The 23,116-nt window shown below is 34.5% G+C and overlaps 1 protein-coding gene across 21 annotated transcripts in view; it reads right to left on the bottom strand.

The window, feature by feature from the left end:
• The window catches only part of ADGRL3 (adhesion G protein-coupled receptor L3), a 943,166-nt gene that overhangs the window by 387,835 nt on the left and 532,215 nt on the right, over window positions 1-23,116 (bottom strand). For all 21 annotated transcript variants that reach the window (XM_070791494.1, XM_070791493.1, XM_070791500.1 and 18 more), the window contains one exon: window positions 11,723-11,832. In XM_070791494.1, coding sequence (XP_070647595.1) covers window positions 11,723-11,832 — 110 coding nt within the window. The remainder of the gene's footprint in view (window positions 1-11,722; window positions 11,833-23,116) is intronic.

Below are 23,116 nucleotides of genomic sequence, written 5' to 3'. Positions count from 1 at the left end.
TAATGTCCTCATCTCAAGATCTTCAGAGTCTGAAATCAAATCGGCAAAGTCTCTCTGACACTTATAAACACCTAACCATGGGATTAAGATATGGATTCTTTAAGGGAACATATTGAGTCTACCATATAAGTATTTAATTGTATAAAATAATTTGGCTTTAATAGCAGGGCTTTGAAAAAATTTTAAGCAATTTAATAAAATTTACAAGATTCACAGGATCTGTGATCTCCTATCACAGATAGACGGAATTTGAGAAATTATTCAAAAATAAAACAAAACATTAAACTTTATATACATTTTTCCCTTTACTAATTACACATTTTACTGAGGTACTATTATGTGAAAATTTTAATATTTGGATTAAGTACTTTCTACACAATTATTTTTTCTGCTTTCATAAAATTAATGATTATAATACAATAATATCCTTTCACAGTATTTCAATTGATTTTACAAGAATTTAGAAAAAATTTTTCTGAAAAATAAACTCCGAAGATCTCACACATCATATTTGCTATAAGATGTTCCTAGTAGCAAACACTTTGGAAAGAAAACCTTCACTTTCACATGTTTTCACTACTTTTTGTTCCATATGCTGTATATTTTAAAAACAAAATGTTATATTCCATGTTTCTTTAAACGTCAGGTTTATGTTATTCAATTTGAGGGTCTTATAAAATTTTATTTGAATTAAGTTTAAGTGCCTTAGTTATACAATCTTACTATTTCAAATGAAGTAAGTGAGCGAGCATGGGTAAGTTAACCTCTCAAACTGTAAGTCTATAATAACAGTTTGCTTCCTAAATGAAATACTTTCCTAACTCTCCAAATCCAATTAATTTTAAATCCTTGAAGAGTTGACTCATTGGAAAAGACCCTGAGGCTGGGAGGGATTGGGGGCAGGAAGAGAGGGGAAGACAGAGGATGAGATAGCTGGATGGCATCGCCGACTCGATGGATATGAGTTTGAGTGAACTCCGGGGACTGGTGATGGACAGGGAGGCCTGGTGAGCTGTGATACATGGGGTCGCTAACAGCCGGACATGACTAAGCAACTGAACTGAACTGAAATGTAATTCATCTTGTTTACTGATAATTAGCGTCATGTTTACATTTACATATTATTCAGTTCAGTTCAGTCACTCAGTCATGTCCAACTCTTTGCGACCCCATGAATTGCATACCAGGCCTCCCTGTCCATCACCAACTCCCGGAATTCACTCAAACTCATGTCCATTGAGTCGGTGATGCCATCCAGGCATCTCATCCTCTGTCATCCCCTTCTCCTCCTGCCCCCAATCCCTCCCAGCATCAGAGTCTTTTCCAATGAGTCAACTCTTCGCATCAGGTGGCCAAAATACTGGAGTTTCAACTTTAGCATCAGTCCTTTCAATGAACACCCAGGACTGATCTCCTTCAGAATGGACTGGTTGGATCTCCCTGAAGTCCAAGGGACTCTCAAGAGTCTTCTCCAACATCACAGTTCAAAAGCATCAATTCTTTGGTGCTCAGCCTTCTTCACAGTCCAACTCTCAAATCCATACATGACCAATGGAAAAACCATAGCATTGACTAGACGGACCTTGGTTGGCAAAGTAATGTCTCTGCTTTTGGATATGCTATAGAGGATGGTCATAACTTTCCTTCCAAGGAGTGTCTTTTAATTTCATGGCTGAAATCACCATCTGCCATGATTCTGGAGCCCAGAAAAATAAAGTCTAACACTGTTTCCACTGTTTCCCCATCTATTTCCCATGAAGTGGTGGGACCGGATGCCATGATCTTCATTTTCTGAATGTTGAGCTTTAAGCCAACTTTTTCACTCTCCTATTTCACTTTCATCAAGAGGCTTTTTAGTTCCTCTTCACTTTCTGTCCTAAGGGTGCTGTCATTTGCATATCTGAGGTTATTGATATTTCTCCCAGCAATCTTGATTCCAGCTTGTGCTTCTCCCTATCCAGTGTTTCTCATGATGTACTCTGCATATAAGTTAAATAAGCAGCGTGACAATATACAGCCTTGATGTACTCCTTTTCCAATTTGGAACCAGTCTGTTGTTCCATGTACAGTTCTCACTGTTGCTTCCTGACCTGAATATAGGTTTCTCAAGAGGCAGGTCAGGTGGTCTGGTATGCCCATCTCTTTCAGAATTTTCCACAGTTTATTGTGATCCACACAGTCAAAGGCTTTGGCATAGTCAATAAAGCAAAAGTAGATGTTTTTCTGGAAATCTCTTGCTTTTTCGATGACGCAGCAGATGTTGGCAATTTGATCTCTGGTTCCTCTGCCTTTTTTAAAACCAGCTTAAACACCTGGAAGTTCACGGTTCATGTATTGCTGGAGCCTGGCTTGGAAAATTCTTGGCATGACTTTACTAGCGTGTGAGATGAGTGCAATTGTGTAGTAGTTTGAGCATTCTTTGGCATTGCCTTTCTTTACCTTTTCCAGTCCTGTGGCCACTGCTGAATTTTCCAAATTTGCTGGCATATTGAGTGCAGCACTTTCACAGCATCATTTTTCAGGTTTTGAAATAGCTCAACGGGAATTCCTTCACCTCCATTAGCTTTGTTCGTAGTGATGCTTTCTAAGGCCCACTTGACTTCACATTCCAGGATGTCTGGCTCTAAGTGAGTGATCACACCATCGTGATTATCTTGGTTGTGAAGATCTTTTTTGTACAATTCTTTTTGTATTCTTGCTACCTCTTCTTAACATCTTCTGCTTCTCTTAGGTCCATACCATTTCTGTCCTTTATTGTACCATCTTTGCATAAAATGTTCCCTTGGTATCTCTAATTTTCTTAAAGAGATCTCTAGTCTTTCCCAATCTGTTGTTTTCCTCTATTTCTTTGCACTGATCACTGAGGAAGGCTTTCTTATCTCTCCTTGTTATTCTTTGGAACTCTGCATTCAGATGGGAATAATCTTTCCTTTTCTCCTTTGCTTTTTGCTTCTCTTCTTTTTACAGCTATTTATAAGGCTGCCTCAGACAGCCATTTTGCTTTTTTGCCTTTCCTTTCCATGGGGATGCTCTTAATCTCTGTCTCCTGTACAATGTCACAAACCTCTGTACATAGTTCATCAGGCACTCTGTCTATCAGATCTAGTTCCTTAAATCTATTTCTCACTTCCACTGTATAATCATAAGGGATTTGATTTAGGTCTTACCTGAAATGGTCTAGTGGTTTTCCCTACTTTCTTCAATTTAAGTCTGAATTTGGCAATAAGGAGTTCATGATCTGAGCCACAGTCAGCTCCCAGTCTTGTTTTTGCCAACTGTATAGAGCTTCTCCATCTTTGGCTGCAAAGACTATAATCAATCTGATTTCGGTGTTTATCATCTGCTGATGTCCACGTGTAGAGTCTTCTCTTGTGTTGTTGGAAGAGGGTGCACCACCTGGGGAGCCCATAGTGAACCAGATAACAATACCAAAAGGAATGGAAATTACACGAAGTAGCAAAGAACAGACCCTGTTTAAAAGGTGCAGCACACACTCAGCTCTGGTCTGCAGTTGCTCAAGGGAATACCAGTCAAGTATTCTCCAGACTTAATGTTAAAATTGACTTGTTGATATCTGAGAGGCCTAAAGAAATCCCCTGCAGGCTGTATTTAGCACAGGGCAAGCTCCGGGATTTGGTGATGGACAGAGAAGTCTGGCATGCTGCAGCTCATGGGGTCGCAAAGAGTCAGACGTGACTGAGTGACTGAATTGCACAGTCTACTGAGGAGTTTGCTTCTTTTTAATTACATGTAGGCTCTTTGACAACCCCATTCTCCTTCCTTGGAAACAAATGAATTTCATGCAGTCCTGATGCCCCAGGCCTTCCCTGGTGGCTCAGATGGTAAAGAATCCACCTGCAATGCAGAAGACACATGTTTGATCTCTGGGTTGGAAAGATCCCTGGAGTAGGGCATGGCAACCCACTCCAGTATTCTTGCCGGGAGAACGCCATGGACAGAGGAGCCTGGAGGGCTACAGTCCATGGGGTCACAAGAGTTGGACACAAGTTAGTGACTAAATCACCACCACCACCAGTATTGTTTTCTGGAGAATTCCAGGGACAGAGGACCCTGTCAGGCTATAGTCCATAGGGTCGCAAAGACTCGGAAATGACTGAGCAACTAACACTGATGTCCCTGTAGAGATCTTTACAGGACTTAGAGTACACAGACCATTTTTGGAACTGATTTATCCAAACAAAGAGTCCTTGCTGTCCACTAACACTCTCTAGATCACTGGATCTTATTTTTTCAGACTTGAGTTTTACCTTTTTCTCTTTTGATTCTGGAACTATTACTGTGTTATTTCCCAACCCTCTCTCCCCGCAAAAGACTGTTTTTCAACTTAGTCAAAATTGTTTTTTGCAGATTGCAAACAAGTATTTCTAGTTAATGTATTAGTTAATTACATTAAAAATAATTTTCTATCTTTGTGTTCCTCACTGTGATGAGTATCAGGACTCAATCCCAGCATAGAGCGACATCAGGATTCCTACCCTGCCAATCTATGGTTTCATTTCCTGTCACTCTTGTATTTTGTTTTTATACAAATACCGAATTGTTTTCATTTTATATTCACCATAACAGTTTCTTATCTGTCATTGCCCCATCAGCCCAAACTGATTGCCCTTCTCACTAAAGTCTGCTCGTTCTTTAAGGCTCACTCAAGGGTCATGTCTTTCAGAAAACCTTCGTACCCACCCGTTACAAACATCAAGCGCTATGAGACAGGCGTATCTCCTTAGCGCGCTGTGAATATGAAGTGCTCAACTACTTTGCTGAACAAGTAACAGTGTAACTTTGGGGACCTTGAGTCTCATTTGGCTAAATTCCTCAACGACAGAATTTTTATCTTAGCTTTCTACCAACTATTTAGCACAGTGTCTGGTTTGCAATATAAACTGATTGAGGATAGGACTGTAAAAGAGGGAGATCTTGAAAGCAACTGATATCATCTAGTTGAAACTAATTTCCATAAAAATGTGAAGCAGTTAGACAAAAGTATGAGAGAATTTTGGATAAGAACTTCTAAGAAAGTATATAGTCCACTCATCCTTCCTGTTTTTCAAACGTATAATAGCAATTTTTATGTATATTTCTTATTTATTATATACAATAAAAGTTTTAATTAACTGCTAAATAATCTGACTTACAAAAGCTTTATAAATTGTATGTTAGGTGCAAGATACTGTCAAGTATAGAGAAAATATTTAAGAAAGAAACTAGTGGGGAGAAAAAGGAGAAAGGAAAGGAAGAATTTTGATGTTCTTTTAAGTATCATTCTAAAAACAGAGAATTTAGATAAGTGATATTCTTCTTATAGAAGGATAATACTTGCTATATTATAAGAAGGTATAAAATAATAATATGGAAAACAAATTGGTTGCTAGTAGCATTCTTGAGGCACTTCTCAGGTGGCACTAGTGGTAAAGAACATGCCCGCCAATGCAGGAGGCATAGAGACACCAGTTTGATTCCTGGGTTGGGAAGATCTCCAGGAGAAGGAAATGATCACTCCAGTATTCTTGCCTGGGGAATCCCATGGACGGAGGAGCCTGGCAAGCTATAGTCCATAGGATTGCAAAGAGACGGACATGACCGAAGCAACTTAGCACAGCACAACATAGATTTCTTGAGGGATATAGTAACAAACATCAAATAACTTGGAGAAACTAAAATTAATATATATATATATTTTTTTTTACCATAGATCTTTGAGTTAATAAGGTCTCTCTTGTAGATAAGAGTTTCTTTTGCTTATCATTCTAGCAATGAACATAATACTTTTATCACATTTCCTTTCTTCTTTCAATCATTCAATACATATTTATTGAATATCTCCTATGTATCAAACTGGAAAATGTACTGAGCCATTGGAAATCAAATTATATCTTGACATTTTTGGATATTTAAAAACTTAAACCTATGGGTTAATTTCAGTACAATGAGCTTTAAAATATATAAAGATTTACTTACATAATAAATACCAGTAGGAAGTCAATGTGTGCACATTTTAAAATATATACTCAGTTAAACATTACTTGTAAAATATATTTGTGTGTGTGTTTGTAACTCAGTCATGCCTGACTCTTTGTGACCCCATGGACTGCAGCCCACCAGGCTCCTCTGTCCATTGGATTTTCTAGGCAAGGACACTGGAGTGGTTTGTCATTTCCTTCACCAAAGTATCTTCCCAACCCAGGGATTGAACCTGGATCTCGTGCACTACAGGCATATTCTTTACCAACTGAAATACAAGAGAAGCCCTAAAATATATTGAGTTATTTATAATTAAATATTTAAAGGCTTTGTTCACTTTAAATGTTGAAAGTATGGCATTTTTTCAGTTAAAAAAAGGATTATATAATTAATTATGAATATTAATTTCTGATAATGCCCTTTTTGCAAGTCTTTCTATAAAGCCAATCTTATACATAACTCCAGATGGCTAATGTGAATGGTGAAAAAGTCTGTAAGTGCTATAAAATAAGACTGGTTTAACCAAACACTTGTTTCTAGTACTTCTCCAATTGTGTGCTTCCCACATCTATCTCCTAAGAAAAGCTACCAGAGGAGAAGATTACTAGAATAAGTAAATTGTGCTTTGTAGTTTTAAAAAGAAGAAACAACTGAATAGAAAAGCTGGACTGTGAGAGAAGACAAGCACTTTTTGAGTGTAATGTGCGTGAAATTGCATGCCTTGGAAGAAAGACAAATTGTCAGCAGGATATAAAGTAAAGATATTTTTGCTCAGAAATACTCTGTGTAGGTGGTTAGTTGTTTTATTGTTTTCTTTCTAACTCAAGTCATCCCTGTAAATTGGCTAAATGAAGGAAACTCTACTTAAAGATGCTTACAATTTTTTATCCAAATCAGGCTAGAAGTCATGGGGTAGGGTGAGAAGATGAGAGAGCAAATATGTGGCACTGGTAAAGGCTGAGGTTTAACCTCTTGAATATCTGGGTCATCTCTTGGAGAGAAAATATCACAAAGGAGGAAAATCAAGTCGCAGAAGGAAAGGCAAAAGCTATAAAAGCCACAGTGGAACTAAGGTGTAACAGCAACAGAAAAAATATTAATTCATCTTACCCCAAAACAGGGTACCTATAAAACCAAACAAGAGAATATAAATAGTAGGAAAAAAAGATTAAATCCAACTTTTACAATCTGAAAAAAAAAACTGAGTACAAGAGATCCAAAAATTCAGTATAGGACAATTCAGTAGCCTCACTACATTGTTAACAATTACTCATTTTCCTTATTTTATTTCCTACTGTCATCTTTTCAAAAGAAGTCATAACATTTGATTGATTCAGGCAAAGGTCCTTTTAAAACTTATTGCTCAATTATCCACCTATTTACTGACTTCTAAAACTCTGTGCAAAAATTATTGCAAGCTTATCTTAGATATTTTCAACTTTCTTTCTCCTATGTGATACAAGAGACTTTGTTGAATTTTTCTATATTACCTCTCATATGTTTATATATAATTAATATTGATATGTTTTTATACATAATTTTGTTTTCCCCTGTATTTCTATATTTCCTTCTTTTCTATATTTTAACAAGAAAAAGCATCACCTTAAAAATCAATATTACCATGGAAAAATACAGTGTGTGTATACATATAATATATATATATATACAAATAAATATAAAATATTAATATTTTCCCATACATCAAGATCAAAGCATTCATAAATATAAAATATATCACCACATACATTTTAAAATATCATCTTAAATTCAAAATTAAAATGGATATTATAAAACTACATGACAAACAGAACCTAACAGCATCTCTTGTTTGGTTGTTTATTCAGTGGTACAGTTAGAAAAGTTAAAAATATTAATACTGAATCTTAAATATGAAGTCTGTCTTCTACTAATACAATGAGGTCTTTTAACAAGCATTTTAATTAAGTACAAGGATTTTTTTTTTTCTTATAATGCAGGTAATTTAAACAACTTTTAAAGTTACTATGTAGGTAAGAGCCTCATTCTAAATTGTGGGTAGTATTTTTAGAGCGCAAATTAGTCTTTGCCATAAAGCTTCACTAGGTGTTTGGGAAAATAAAAGTTTGCAGCGATTCACCTGCTTTAAGAGAATAATACAAACCTCTTAAAAGTAAGTAGCAAAAGAACTGAGAAAAAGGGCCTGGGTTCTTGAAGCTCTTTCTTCATCACGTGCCATTACTGTACTGATGAAAGCTGAATACTGAACACCACTGAATAACTCATGAAAATATAAAGGGGAAAATCTATGTGTGGAAGTAGAGTTGGGTCCTTCAGAACAAATATTACAAACTGACTCAACTCTTGGCTCTGCCATTTTCTAGCTATTCTACACTTTATAAGAAACACTCTACCTATCTTACTGAGTTTGTTTCTTCTTTAGTAAAGCTGTGACACACATATCTAACAGGGAGGAGATTATGAGAATTAAATAAAAGAGGGTATGTAAACATAAAGGGCTTCCCTGATAGCTCAGTTGGTAATGATTCCATCTGCAATGCAAGAGATCCCGGTTTGATTTCTGGGTCAGGAAGATCCGCTGGAAAAGGGATAGGCTACCCACTCCAATATTCTTGGGCTTCCCTTGTGGCTCAGCTAGTAAAGAATCTTACTGCAATGTGGGAGACCTGGGTTCAATCCCTGGGTTGGGAAGATCCCCTGGAGAAGGGAAAGGCTACCCACTCCAGTATTCTGGCCTGGAGAATTCCATGGACTGTGTAGTCCATAGGGTCACCCGTAAAGAGTTCTAAAACCAGTGTAGTAAATGGCATGTAGTAAATGTTAATAAATGTCAGCTCTTTTTATAAGTGAATATTTTTATTTTTGGGAAAACAACAACAACAACAAACAGTGCTTTTTTATTCTGGAGAAAAGTAAAGGAGCTTATCATCACCTAAATCAAGACTTGTAATAGTCTCCCACTGACTTACGCATGCCAAGACCATTCTAAGGGGAATATATTCTAAGACCTCAGTGGATCCCTAAAACTGCAAATAGCACCAAACCCCAAATATACTGTTTTTCTTCCTATACATATCTATGATAACATTTAATTTATTAATTAGTCATAGTAAAAAAAAAATCCATATTTCCAGCATCACTCCTCGTGCACTTTGGGGCCCTTTACTAAGTAAAATATCGATTACTCGAACACAAGTACTATGATGGCATGACAGCTATCATCACTAGACAGCTGAAGTGATGACCCAGATGACTACTAAGACACTAACAAGTGGGTAGTGAATGCAGTAAGTATACTAGAGAAGAGGAGGATTCATGTCTGCGGTAGGACAGCAGATTTCATCCAGCTACCTAGAATGGCATATTATTTAACACTTGCAAATTGTTTATTTCTAGAGTTTTCCATTTAATAATTTCAGACTGAGGTTGACAACGGGTAACTGAAATCATGGAAAATGAAACCACAGATAAAATGGATGACTGTACTATAGATGAGGGAATGTTGGTAAGGTGAGATTAAAAAAATTTTAACAGCTTACCTAAGCTAAAAAATCCAGATTTTTGTTAAATTAACCAGGGTCCTGCTACCTGGTCATTTTTTTACTAAACTATCCTACCTTTCAAACGAGTCACTCTATTTTATTTTATGGTTTTCAACTTCTTTTGGATTCTTTTCTTTTAAATTCAAGTTAAATTTACTAAATGAATTTCTAGTTATTCATTATATTTTTAACTGAAACAGACTGAAGATACTTCAAACAAACATAATCATACTATATCATATAAATTAAACCATGTATAACCTGCATAGTGGTTGCACCTGTGTTTATAATTCTTATTTAATGAAATAATCAGATAAATATTCTAATATAATATGGATATACTTCTAAAGTAATCGGTACATTTTTAGGATTATCAGAAACATGTAAATACAGGATATTCAGGAATCAAATTGCCCAACTCTAAAAATTTATGAGAGGAAATCTGATAAATCACAATCCCTTTATACAACTGTGTCGGAGCAAGTTCTCATTTATATCAAAATGAATTAAGAAAATGATTTTTTCAGAATGAGTTTGGCACAGGATTTTGGAGTACTTATCCTGAAAGAAATTTGGAAAAAGTACATAAAATGGAAAAAACAGCTGTGAAATTCTTTAATTTTTAAAAATTGTGTAAAAAACAAATATTCAACAAGCCTTCTTCAGCTTTCATGTTTCAAAAATATGAATGTAAGTTTCTTAAAACTGTCTTTAAGACTGAAGAACACCTTAATTCATACTTTAAAAAAAAATGCCTTTGGAAGTAGCTATTCTACATTTTTCACATAGATATTATTATTATGCAATCCAAGTATAATTGTCACAGTTCTAAAACAGACTACAAATTTTAGTTCTTTACAATATCACTGATGAACAATAAATGGTCATTTAGCTTTATATTTTTATAGAATGGTCAGTCCCTGGAGATAACAATATAAGATGGGGAACCTCAACTGGGATTTCAATAAAACCTATATACTTATGCTTCTGTATAACAAAGTTAGCCTATAAAACTTCACTAGATATACTTCTAATCAATCACATCTAAAATAAACAAACAATGGTATTTTCTCCTGATTGCTTTCACTATTACTTTTACATTTTAATTCATTTCTTGCTGGCCAAATTTCTCTCTATTATCAGAGTATGAACACTTACAGCTCATAAGCAACACACTGCTTTTTATTTTATTTTCTTTTTAATTTAAATTTATTTATTTTAATTGGAGGCTAATTACTTTACAATAGTGTATTGGTTTTGCCATACTTTTTAAATAAACAGAAATGAGTGAAGCATAGAAATATCTCTAAGCACAGTATATTTGCTGATCCCCCGACAGTTCGTTTCTTCTGAGATGTCAAAGGATATTGGAACCTGGAATTTGTTTTTGATCCCAGGAGTTTTCTGCCTCTAGGATGAGCTGCATATTTAGCATGAGAATATAGGATTTCCTAAGTTATCTTCACTAAGGTATTCCATGAATAATTAACTAGTTAGATCAAAAATTTTTCTTTTGAGATGGTGATTCTACCTTTGAATTTTAAAAAAAGGAACAAAAATGTTCCATTTTTGAATGTTTGATTTTTCATTATTCCTGAAGGAAAAAAAATAAGTTGTTGGTATATATTTTTTCTGACATAAGGGTTGTAAAGACTAACTTCTTGGGAGTACAAAAGATACATTCTAAAGAGTACTTTAGTTCATGTAATTCTTGCAATTTCTATCCAGTCTGTTCCCTCTGGATGAATATTTTTAATTCTCAATATGTTGGCAGCAGAGGAAGCTTAGATTTAATTGCTTCTATCAAATTGAAAATGTATCAATTTCTATGCTACTATATATACAAGCATATTATTCACTTTTACTGCTGTTTGTTGGAACTACAGGGATATAGTACTGACATATCATTCATTCATCCTTTTTCCTAAATATTTTATATTCTTGCAATAAGAAAAGAGTTTTAGAATAAGTACTGACCGATATATAGAAAAATATAGTCAAAATTAAATGCTGCAAGATCATTTAGGCAACATCGAATTAGTCCAGTGTGAGGATAATGTATGACCTTGAAAAATTAAAATTATCCAGTTTTTAATATAATTTATGTGATTATTTTTATGTTTTATAGAGAATATGTTGTCAATGCATGCAAAACAATGCTTAATATCTTTCCTTTTTTAAAAGAAGTACAAGAATATACATACTGTAAGGAACACATTCATACTGCACTTCAAGGTATTTATAGGTTCCTGGACAAGGGTCTGGAAAAACATCAGGACCTGCCACCACTGCACATTGGGTTCTGTTATTGCACCTAAAGTCAAAGGAGAAGAAAAATAATAAGTGTCTATATAGTTAAGTAATTATAAACATAAATACAAATTTTATCTAATAAATACTTTCTAATTACACAGATTTAAGCAAGGTTTTGGGTAATTCAGGGTTTTAGGCTTACTAAGGTAATGTCTATAGTATACTTTAAAAAGCTAGACACTAAAAAATTCATTCAGTTTATTCATAGTAACTAATTGAATATTAGAATGAGCACAGCACAGTATTGAGTTAGAAGTTAAAATACAGCTTAAGCAACATTAACTGGCCCATAGGATATTGTCAATGTGAAGACAGGACTATTTGGTAGGAAAATACTCTCATTATATAAATAAATAATAATAATTAAGAAAATAGAACCACAGAACTTTATTGCTGCTGCTGCTGCTGCTAAGTCGCTTCAGTCGTGTCCGACTCTGTGTGACCCCATACACGGCAACCCACCAGGCTCCCCCGTCCCTGGGATTCTCCAGGCAAGAATACTGGAGTGGGTTGCCATTTCCTTCTCCAATGCATGAAAGTGAAAGTGAAGTCGCTCAGTCCTGTCCGACTCTTTGCGACCCCATGGACTGCAGCCTACCAGGCTCCTCCGTCCATGGGATTTTCTAGGCAAAAGTACTGGAGTGGGGTGCCATTGCCTTCTCTCAGAACTTTATTAGGCAGTAGTAAAATAAATTCACTGATTTTCATATCACTTTTATAGGCAGTGAACATATGTTTTTGAAACACTTTTAGCTATACCTAAAAAATAAAAATAAACAGTAAAAAGTCAATATTTAAATATCAAAATATATCTAAGAATTTAATTTATACAAATTAGTGTAAAAATACATAATCCCATAAGTAAGACTATTTTTAAGAACGTACTCTTATATTCCTCATGATCAGCCAAATAATGACATTAATGTTGCAGACTGCTATTCACAAATGTCAGCATCTTATAATTTAAAATAACTTAAAATCACCAAAGAGAAAGATCAGACATTACTAATGAAATAGAAAAACAAATTAGGCATCTTTTGTGGCTTTTTAAACAGATCTGGGTTACCTAGATTTACTCATGGGTAAATATACATATAATGAAAATTATTTTGGCTCTGAAAAAGACACTCAATTTCAGAGCATCCTCGTTATAGCAAATTTTACTCAAAATCTTTTTAACTCAATAATTTATCAATAAGTAGACATTCCTATGGAAAAAAAAATATATGGCTTCTCCTACCCAAAAGAGTATTGCTAAGTACACAGTATGAGACATTCTCGCTGTCATTTGCTTTATGTTCTCATTTTACTTTTCTCAGAAATATATCTCAAGCTAGATTTTCTCTCTCTCTGTATCTTTATTTCTTTCTTATTATTTTTTTATTATTTTCTTAATGATATGTTTCATTTCCTGGTATGACCTATACCTCTGAATCCTTGCTAGGATACTAGCTGTATAAGGCGTATTTAGGGCAGAACTCATTTTGATTTATAGTGAAAATGGTTTGAGTTTACTTGAGGCTACCATTTGTCAGGCATAATGAGGATTTTATTTATTACCTAAATTAAAATGGATTCATTAGTGAATGCTTTAACTTAAAAATATATTTTGTATTGAAAATGAAGAGTAATAAAGGTCAATATTCCATACTCAACAGGCAGTATAGAATAACAGCTAATTCTGATGGTCAGCATACTATAAAATTCTCTTGCATAGATTTAGGTCTAAGAATGATTATCAAACAATTGATAATGTTAATAACATTAACATAAATGTGGCTGTCACCAACATACACAGAAAATAGGTGGTGCAAATATTTTAGTGTATTAACATTTTTTAAAATCAGCAGTACTTTCCTATTACATAGAAAAACCCTTTGAGAAAGTTGTCTTAAGTTAAAAGACATGACTTTTTTTTTTTTTGCAGTTAAGAAATACAGTTTTAACATCACACCTTGAAAAGATAAAATCCTAAATCTGTGTCAGGATTTTATACAGTGAGCAGCTATATAAACTCAGTTATATCCAGATCGTTACAGAAAAATCAGCTATTATCAGGAATGAATTAAAAGTAGAAATACTGAAAAATGAAAATATACATGATGAAAACAAGATTATATTTAAATATTCTATAAATAAAATACTATTGTTAATCTCAAGTAATTATAAGATTGAAATAAATATTATATATATTATATTCAGTTCAGTTCAGTCGCTCAGTCGTGTCCGACTCTTTGAGGCCCCGTGAATTGCAGCACGCCAGGCCTCCCTGTCCATCACCAATTCCTGGAGTTCACTCAAACTCATGTCCATTGAGTTGGTGATGCCATCCAGCCATCTCATCCTCTGTCGTCCCCTTCTCCTACTGCCCCCAATCCCTCCCAACATCAGAGTCTTTTCCAGTGAGTCAACTCTTCGCATGAGGTGGCCAAAGTATTGGAGTTTCAGCTTTAGCATCAGTCCTTCCAATGAACACCCAGGACTGCTCTCCTTCAGGATGGACTGGTTGGATCTCCTTGCAGTCCAAGGGACTCTCAAGGGTCTTCTCCAACACCACAGTTCAAAAGCATCAATTCTTCGGTGCTCAGCTTTCTTAACAGTCCAACTCTCACATCCATACACGACCACTGGAAAAACCACAGCCTCAACTAGATGGACCTTTGTTGGAAAAGTAATGTCTCTGCTTTTGAATATGCTATCTAGGTTGGTCATAACTTTCCTTCCAAGGAGTAAGTGTCTTTTAATTTCATGGCTGCAATCACCATCTGCAGTGATTTTGGAGCCCAGAAAAATAAACGTCTGACACTGTTTCCACTGTTTCCCCATCTATTTCCCATGAAGTGATGGGACCAGAGGCCATGATCTTAGTTTTCTGAATGTACAGCTTTTTTGACAATTTAAAAAGAGCAACAAAAGTGATAAGGTTCTTATTTGCTGTTTATATTTTTGAAACATTGATTCTAAACCATAAACTAAAAGTACTGTAATGTTTTACAGAAGACACTGTAACAATGAATTTAAATCAAGTTCTATGATTCACAAGGTAATTCTTTAACCCCAAGTCATTCATATTTTGTATTTTTATATTTTATTTCATACTCTTTACATTACAAAGGTGATATGACACAAGCAAGTAAAAACATGACCAAAATGAGGAGTAAGGAGGACCACAGAAACTAGGATACTCTGTTCGTTTTCTTGTTGCTTCTGGAACAAATTACCACAAAACAGGTCTGGCGGTAGAAGTCCAAAATAGTCTTCTACGACTAAGACAAAGGTGTTGGCAGAGTTGGTTCCATAAAGGGTCTGAGAAGAATCTGTTCTCTTGCCTTTTTTTTTTTTCCAGTTTCTAGAGGCTTTCCCTCATTCCTTTGGCTTGCAGCCCCACACCACATCACCTCTTTCACCCTGATTCTGACCAGCGCTACCTTCTTCCTTCTTTGACCTTCTTGCTTCCCTCTATAAGGACACTGTGATCATATTTAAGGCCCATCTCCATAAACCTGGATGATGCCTCCACCTCAAAAGTCTTAATATTGTTGCATACATAAAAATCTTTTATCCATATAAAGTAAAATTCACAGGCTATGGGAATGAAGATGTCAAGACCATTGAAGAGGTATTATACAGCCTACCATTAAGCACTTAAGCAAAAAGACTCACTGAAATTGCTTCCTGTGGCAGTCACTTTATAGAACTCTTACACAGGAAGATGCATGTTGTTATAGTAGAGCATGTTTAGTAGAGCTAAGATGTTTAACATTTCCATAATATACAGTTTTATTTATTAAAATGATGTATAGGCCTATACTTACATATATGTTTCAGTGCAAGCAAATGTTTTGATTACAGCTTGGCTAAAAGACATCATGTTATGCTTGTTTTTTTTTGGATCACAATGGGATTTTCAGTGGATAAAGCTTATTGCAATAGATGTGAGAAAATGAGCTAGGTTTGCCTGACCAACAAAGGCAATTATTAAAGCATTTTACAGAAACTAGGTCATTGTTTCAAATTTTATTTCATAAAGTATAAAATATCACAAATAAAACTTCATAAAATGTGAAATATCAAACATTAAGAAATTATTAATGAGACCCAACTGATGTATTAATTCATATATCTGTGTTATTATATGTTTACACAAATAAATAAAAAGTGACTATTTCATGTTTACAACTTAAGTAAGCAGTTTTAGTTTGACAAAATTCAATTTAATATACTAATTTTCTACTGCACTAAAAAGATACTATTTGCCTGTGCTCTAAACTATTTCTGTGGCAATTTAAAAAAAGAAAAATTTTCAGATTGTCTTACTATAGTATGAACAAGTTTATGAACCTTACGGGTTTTATTACTGGGAATTTTTTTTCAAATTGCCTTAGTAATATTAGTAATATTCTGAAAATACAAAAATATGTTTGAAAATCTTGCAAGGAAGTCCAACTGCCAAATATTACACACATCTCTGGGTAATATTTGATAGAACAAATTATCATAATCATCAGTCACCATCCACAGAATACTTATGGAGCCCATTCCAAAAACAAAATGATTAGCTATGTCAGACATGAATACAACTCATAGAGCATGCATTCACAATAAATGGAAATGTACATTTAAAATTAATATGCTCAGAAGCATTGCTTGGAAAAGCATTTCAGTTCTGAGTTATGTGCCAGTGATTTCTAAGCTGTAATCTTCTAGTACTAGCTGAATGTTACAACAATGGATATATAGAATTATAGGAATTGCCTCTATATTAGTTTATTAACCATCTACTTGCAGCTGCATATCAGAACTGAACATTTTTGAAGCTGCATGTTTGGTTAACCAAATAAATCAGTGTGTGTCTGAATACATTATCTTAAAGTACAGTAAATGGAGGTATAACTTGTTTTCTTCTAAAAGAGGAACAATATTTGCATGTATGTATTTTTCTTATTGAAGACAATGTTCACTTCGCAGACAGATTTTCTTTTTTTAAGTTAAAAACAGACATAATTGATTACACTTCCTGTGAGTGCTGCAAAGCATTCTTCTCTTCCCCAAGCTACAAGAACGTCCTAGCTGCCATGACAGGACTAAGACTAGAGACATCATACGAATTCAGTTTAGTCTTTTGTCTTCTCAATGTGTAATATTTTCAGATCAAACTATTTATATGTGATAAAAATAAAAAGGAATAAAATCAAATCCAGAGAAAGAAAATTGCAAAGAAATGGTATTTTACTAATGTTGGCTCCTGAAATCACTTAACATGAAAGCCTATGAAAGGAACGACATGAGCTCAGAAAGATGTCTTTGATTTCTTCACATTTGCTTTCAGTGAAGTGCCAAATAAAAGCAAATGAATAACTTTGTATGTGTGCACATGCCTATATTAGGATACATAAGAAGACTTCCAAAGGAGACTATATAGCAGAAATAAACGTTCATGTCTAACTGTCTTCATACATGGACTTTTTGAAGAGTATAAGAGTAAGATTTATATTACAAAAAAATAAGTTTAGCCATCTTTATGGTTTGTAAGTATAATATACATGGTACAGCATAATAAACTGTGAAAGAAAGTCCACACATGCCAGTTTCTGAAGACCACTAAATCTCACAGGTCCATCTCCTCTAAGATGCTTCATCTCTCCTTTCTGGTACCTGTCCTGTTTGGGCTGGCTCTTTTGAATTAGGTCCAGTCATGACCTAATTCATGTACACTACACAGTACATTCTATAGTGTACATCCTACCTGCTGTGAATTAAGGTATTTCCGGGAAGCAGTAAGTACAAGATAAATGCAAGGGCATTTCTACTTTAGGCTGTTAAAAAAAAAAATCAAATGAAAATTAAAGTAGCTTAAAAATAAGGGTTGTATCGTCTCATATATTAAATTTGGAAGATGAATTGATTCAAGTTCATTAATTCAGAGATTTAACACTGAACATTTAGCATCATGTATATGACTTGGATTCTGTGAAATTTTATTGGATTTATGTCCTATAGTCTTAAAATGGACACTGTATTTGTAGTTCTTACATGAATAAGTTAAATCCAAAAAAGTAAAGTTCCTACCTTGTGTCTCATTTTAAGAGTAAGGATGTTCTACACCAAAAGCCACTCCATAGGCAGCCCTTACGGGGAGGGAGGAGGGAGGAGGATTCAGGATGGGGAGCACGTGTACACCCGCGGCGGATTCATGTTGATGTATGGCAAAACCAATACAATATTGTAAAGTAATTAACCTCCAATTAAAATAAATAAATTTATATTAAAAAAAGAACAATGGCCCAAATTAAAAAAAAAAGTCCTATGCCTAAAACAAGGGGAATCCACATGACTGGTTTTACCCAGTGATGGCTCTTCATCAGAGGGCTAGAGAGGCAAGCAGTCTCCTTTGATGCACTAGCCACTTACAGAAGAGGGAATAAATTGTGGTTGCTAGTGAGGATGGGTTTGTCACAAGCAAATGTATAGATATACCATTCTCTCAAGATTCCTTCTTTAGTGAAAAGCATCTCATATTTAAAATATTGTAAAGTCTTCAGCACAGCTATCAAAAATATTAGGACATAAAAATAAGTCTTTATTCAAATTTAAAACACAACAGTTTATTTTGAAAGCATGTATATAGTTTATGCATTCTAAGGTACACAGTCTGGTTAAATATATTAAAATGCATGCCTATTGTGGGATGCTAGACAGCATTTAATGGTGAAGCAACTCTTCCTTTACTAATCTGAAAAGAAAGCAAAACCTCCAGATTTACATTTTTAAATAAAAACATTAAACGTGTATAGTTGAATATATGCATAAATTTAGGGAATATCTAGAAAGGATCTGCAGCAACAGTGATTATCAATGAGATATGGAATAAGTGTGAGTTCTCAATTTCTTAATAGATATTATGCTTTTTAAAACAAAGTGAAAATTTACTGTTTCATGTGAATATTTCAAAGTGAATATTTATGCTTCAAAGTGTACATAAAATTCATATAAAATGAAAATTTTTAAGATTATCCATACTACTTCATATTCTGACAAATTTTAACTCCAAAAATTTTATGTAATGTCATCTATACAGTACAGCTTTCTTAAGTTCAGTTTCAATTCAGTCACTCAGTTGTGTCCGATTCTTTGCGAACCCACAGACTACAGCACACCAGGTCTCCCTGTCCATCACCAATTCCCAGAGTTTACTCAAACTCTTGTCCATTGAATCGGTGATGCCATCCAACCATCTCATCCTCTGTTGTCCCCTCTCCTCCTGCCTTCAATCTTTCCCAGCATCAGGCTCTTTTCAAATGAGTCAGTTCTTTGCATAAGGTGGCCAAAGTATTGGAGTTTCAGCTTCAGCATTAGTCCTTCCAGTGAATATTCAGGACTGATTTCTTTCAGGATTGACTGGTTGGATCTCCCTGTAGTCCAAAGGATTCTTAAGAGTCTTCTCCAACATCACAGTTCAAAAGCATCAATTCTTCAGCTCTCAGCTTTCTTTATAGTCCAATTCCCACATTCATACATGATTACTGGAAAAACCATAGCTTTGACTAGATGGACTTTTGTTGGCAAAGTAATGTCTCTGCTTTTTAATATGCTGTCTAGGTTGGTCATAGCTTTTCTTCCAAGGAGCAAGCGTCTTTTAATTTCTTAAGTTTTTTTTTCTATAAAACAAAGTTTCTCCTATATTTATTGTACATCTCTCTCCCTGTAAAACATTACATTTATTTTTAGTATTGAGGGGAGAAATAGCCTTTCTAGAGATAATGTACAGGTGTAGGTCACCTAGGAACTCTGGCATAATGAAAACCTATCTTGCCACATGTCTGGAAAGCTTATACATATCATTCATAGCTGGATAATCTCTGCAACATTTTCGAAGGAACTTAAGATGATAACAATGTTGGTTGATTCATCTTAGAATGACTATGATGAAAATTTCTGACAACTTTAAATGCATTCATTGTGTTCAGGGACTTTTCACATTTGCCTTTTGAAAGTTGTGGTCTTTATTCCATATATGAGAGAAATATATTCAAGTGGACTATACTACTCAATCCAACACAGTGATTATCTGAGATATATGATTCAGAATTTATGCATGGTTGGGAAAGCCACCAATAATTTAAGCTTTGCAGTAAAAGCAAAAAGGAAGAAAAAAATCTGGTAAAATAGCTTTCCTTTAAAGATAGTAAGCAAAAGGTAAACACAATTTATTTATTTTCTTGGTTTCCAGATTGCCATTTTCAATGACTGGCACTTGGTGCTTCTTTTTGCATTTAGGATCATAGACAGATAGATAGATACAGATAGATAGATAGATATTTAACAAATAATCTAAACATTTTTAAGTTTAAGTGAAAGGACTTTGTATTAATGAACCCAAAAAGATGAAATACATGCTTTATTAACATCCTTTATTAATTTGAAATCACATATATGAAATAGAAATAAAATATGTAATATAATGCATAAGGCACAATTCTAAAATATTTATAATGAAACATACAATTATTACCTTATGTCTTAAACTTGAGAGACAAAAAATCAGTAAATATAAATATAATTAAACATTGGTTACATTACTCTTTAAGAATTGCTTCCTTTTAGAGAAAGACATTTATAAATATATTTAGAACTATTAAACATACAATAAAAACAGTTCTTTATGGATACCTACTTTGTGCCTACCATGTACTAGACTTCTTATTATTCAAATACAGCAGTTAACCAAGAGAATGTTCTGATGTAAGCCAATGGTTTCTAATTTTCTTCAAGGATATAGACTTCCTTTTTAAGAAAAATTCTGTGCTACTATAGAATAGTAGTTTTGGTTTCATTGTTTTTTGATTAAAAAACCTACCATGGGAATTGATCATTTTATTTTTACTGTTTTTAAATGTATTTATATTAAATCAGTCAAATAATCTTATACACACTTGAAAATATGCAAAATGCACAAAGGAAGATTTCAGGTTATGGAGAATGCTTGAAATGTGGAATAATTTTAAGGTACTTAAAAAGTCCACAGCCAAGAGTTTAGATACCATTAGCAATATAGAAAATATCCTAGAAGTAAGCTCAGAAGCCTATCTTTGAACCTATACTATGGTGAAAAACAAGACAAAATATGTAGTCTCTCAGGGTCTCACTTTCTACATATTTCTAATTATAATCTGTGATTATTTAAAGACTCAAAAACAATACTACATAGGATAATGCAATATATAACACAGGATGGTGTAGGTACTCATAAATGCTGGATTCCTGAATCAAAGATATATGATAATTAATATTAAAAATGTAAGAAATTATTGAAAATATAAAACAAAATGAATGAATTCTACAAAGTCTTCACTTTGGAATTCCAAGTAAAATGAAACAAATCCACTGACAACCAAGCAAAGCACTATATGTTGAAACCTCACAATTTCATTTTTAAAAAGCTGGCTCAATGCAGAAAGTTACTCAGAAGAAAGAAGACACTAAGCTTCTTCAACTAAGAAGCCACTGTGCACTTCAATTCAATTCTCTTCTGTCAATAAAAGTTATTAATATATTGTGACCTTTATATCACTGTGCTATTAGATCTTCTTCATGACAGATTAATTAAAATACTCTTGATTAATGGGGACAAAATTAGGAAGCTATTTAGTTTGGGTTTGGAGAATTGTGCTGCATTTGAAGACCCTACCCATCTCCAAAAATACACAATATTTTCAACAGTTATAGAATAATCCATGAAAACAGAAAATGATTAAGAAACAGTTGTTGATTATTAGTTGAAAAAGGAACTAATACATGTAGATGAAGTTGGAGAAAGAAAGACTAAAATTACATATAAGCTTTAAGAAAAAAATTTAAATTAAAAGACCATTTTCAAAGTAACAATTATGCAAGCAAACCATTTATCCTGAGTTTTATTCCACTCATGTGTAAAACAACTGTTACAGGTCCTCCTTATATGAAAGGCATGAAATGGGGAATAGTGAAGAAAATGTAAATATTTTATAATTACAGGGTATAATAACTTCAAGTTATTATAATAACTTCAGAGGTCTCACTGAGGTACACATTTACAGAGAAAGGCATGTAAAACCTCTTATATTTTCAAAAATATCATTCTACTGAATTCTAAAATTTTAGATTTCAGTGTAGGAAATGGCTTCCCTTCAGATGATGAAGAATCTGCCTGTGAAGCAGGAGACCTGGGTTTGATCCCTGGGTTAGTAAGATTCCCTGGAGAAGGGAATGGCATCCCACTCCAGTATTTTTGCCTGAAGAATCCCATGAACAGAGGAGTCTAGCAGGCTATAGTCCATGGATCACAAAGATTTGGACATGACTAAGTGATTAACCTAGGTAGCATATTAAAAAGCAGAGACATTACTTTGCCAACAAAGGTCCATCTAGTCAAGGCTATGGTTTTCCCAGTAGTCATGTATGGATGAGAGAGTTGGACTGTGAAGAAAGCTGAGCACCGAAGAATTGATGCTTTTTAACTATGGTGTTGGAGAAAACTCTTGAGAGTCCTTTGGACTGCAAGGAGATCCAACCAGTCCATTCTAAAGGAGAGCAGTCCTGGGTGTTCATTGGAAGGACTGATGCTAAAGCTGAAACTCCAGTACTTTGGCCACCTCATGTGAAGAGTTGACTCATTGGAAAAGACCCTGATGCTGCGATGGATTGGGGGCAGGAGGAGAAGGAGACGACAGAGGATGAGATGGCTGGATGGCATCACCGACTGGATGGACGTGAGTTGGAGTGAACTCCGGGAGTTGGTGATGGACAGGGAGGCCTGGCGTGCTGCGATTCATGGGGTCACAAAGAGTCGGATACGACTGAGTGACTGAACTGGAACTGGAAGCGACTAACATATGCATAAGAAATGGCAACACACTCCAGTATTTTTGGACAAAGGAGACAATTCCATGGACAAAGGAGTCTGGTGGGCTATAGTCCGTGGAGGCACAAGAGTTCAGAAATGACTGAGCACACTCACACATCCATATCATGATATCTCCCATTTGATAACAAGTTCAAAAATTCATTCAACACTGCTTCCTAAACCTCTTTCTCGTCTTTCCCAACATTTAATCAGCCCCATACCTCTGTGTTCAACCCCATCTCCAGTATCCCTTCTTAACCAGATTCACTACTGCTGCTTTATCTCAGCTTTTCTCATAATCCTTACTTGACTTTCATGGTCCTTTATTTCCTTCAGATTGAAAACTAAACATGACACATCAGTCCCTTTATAAGTAGACTCTACTTTCTGATTAAATTAAGTC

Source organism: Bos indicus, chromosome 6, assembly GCF_029378745.1.
Source record: "Bos indicus isolate NIAB-ARS_2022 breed Sahiwal x Tharparkar chromosome 6, NIAB-ARS_B.indTharparkar_mat_pri_1.0, whole genome shotgun sequence".
NCBI lineage: Eukaryota > Metazoa > Chordata > Mammalia > Artiodactyla > Bovidae > Bos > Bos indicus.
The sequence above is the reverse complement of the archived record's forward strand: the minus strand, read 5'-3'. Positions and strand labels throughout refer to the sequence as shown.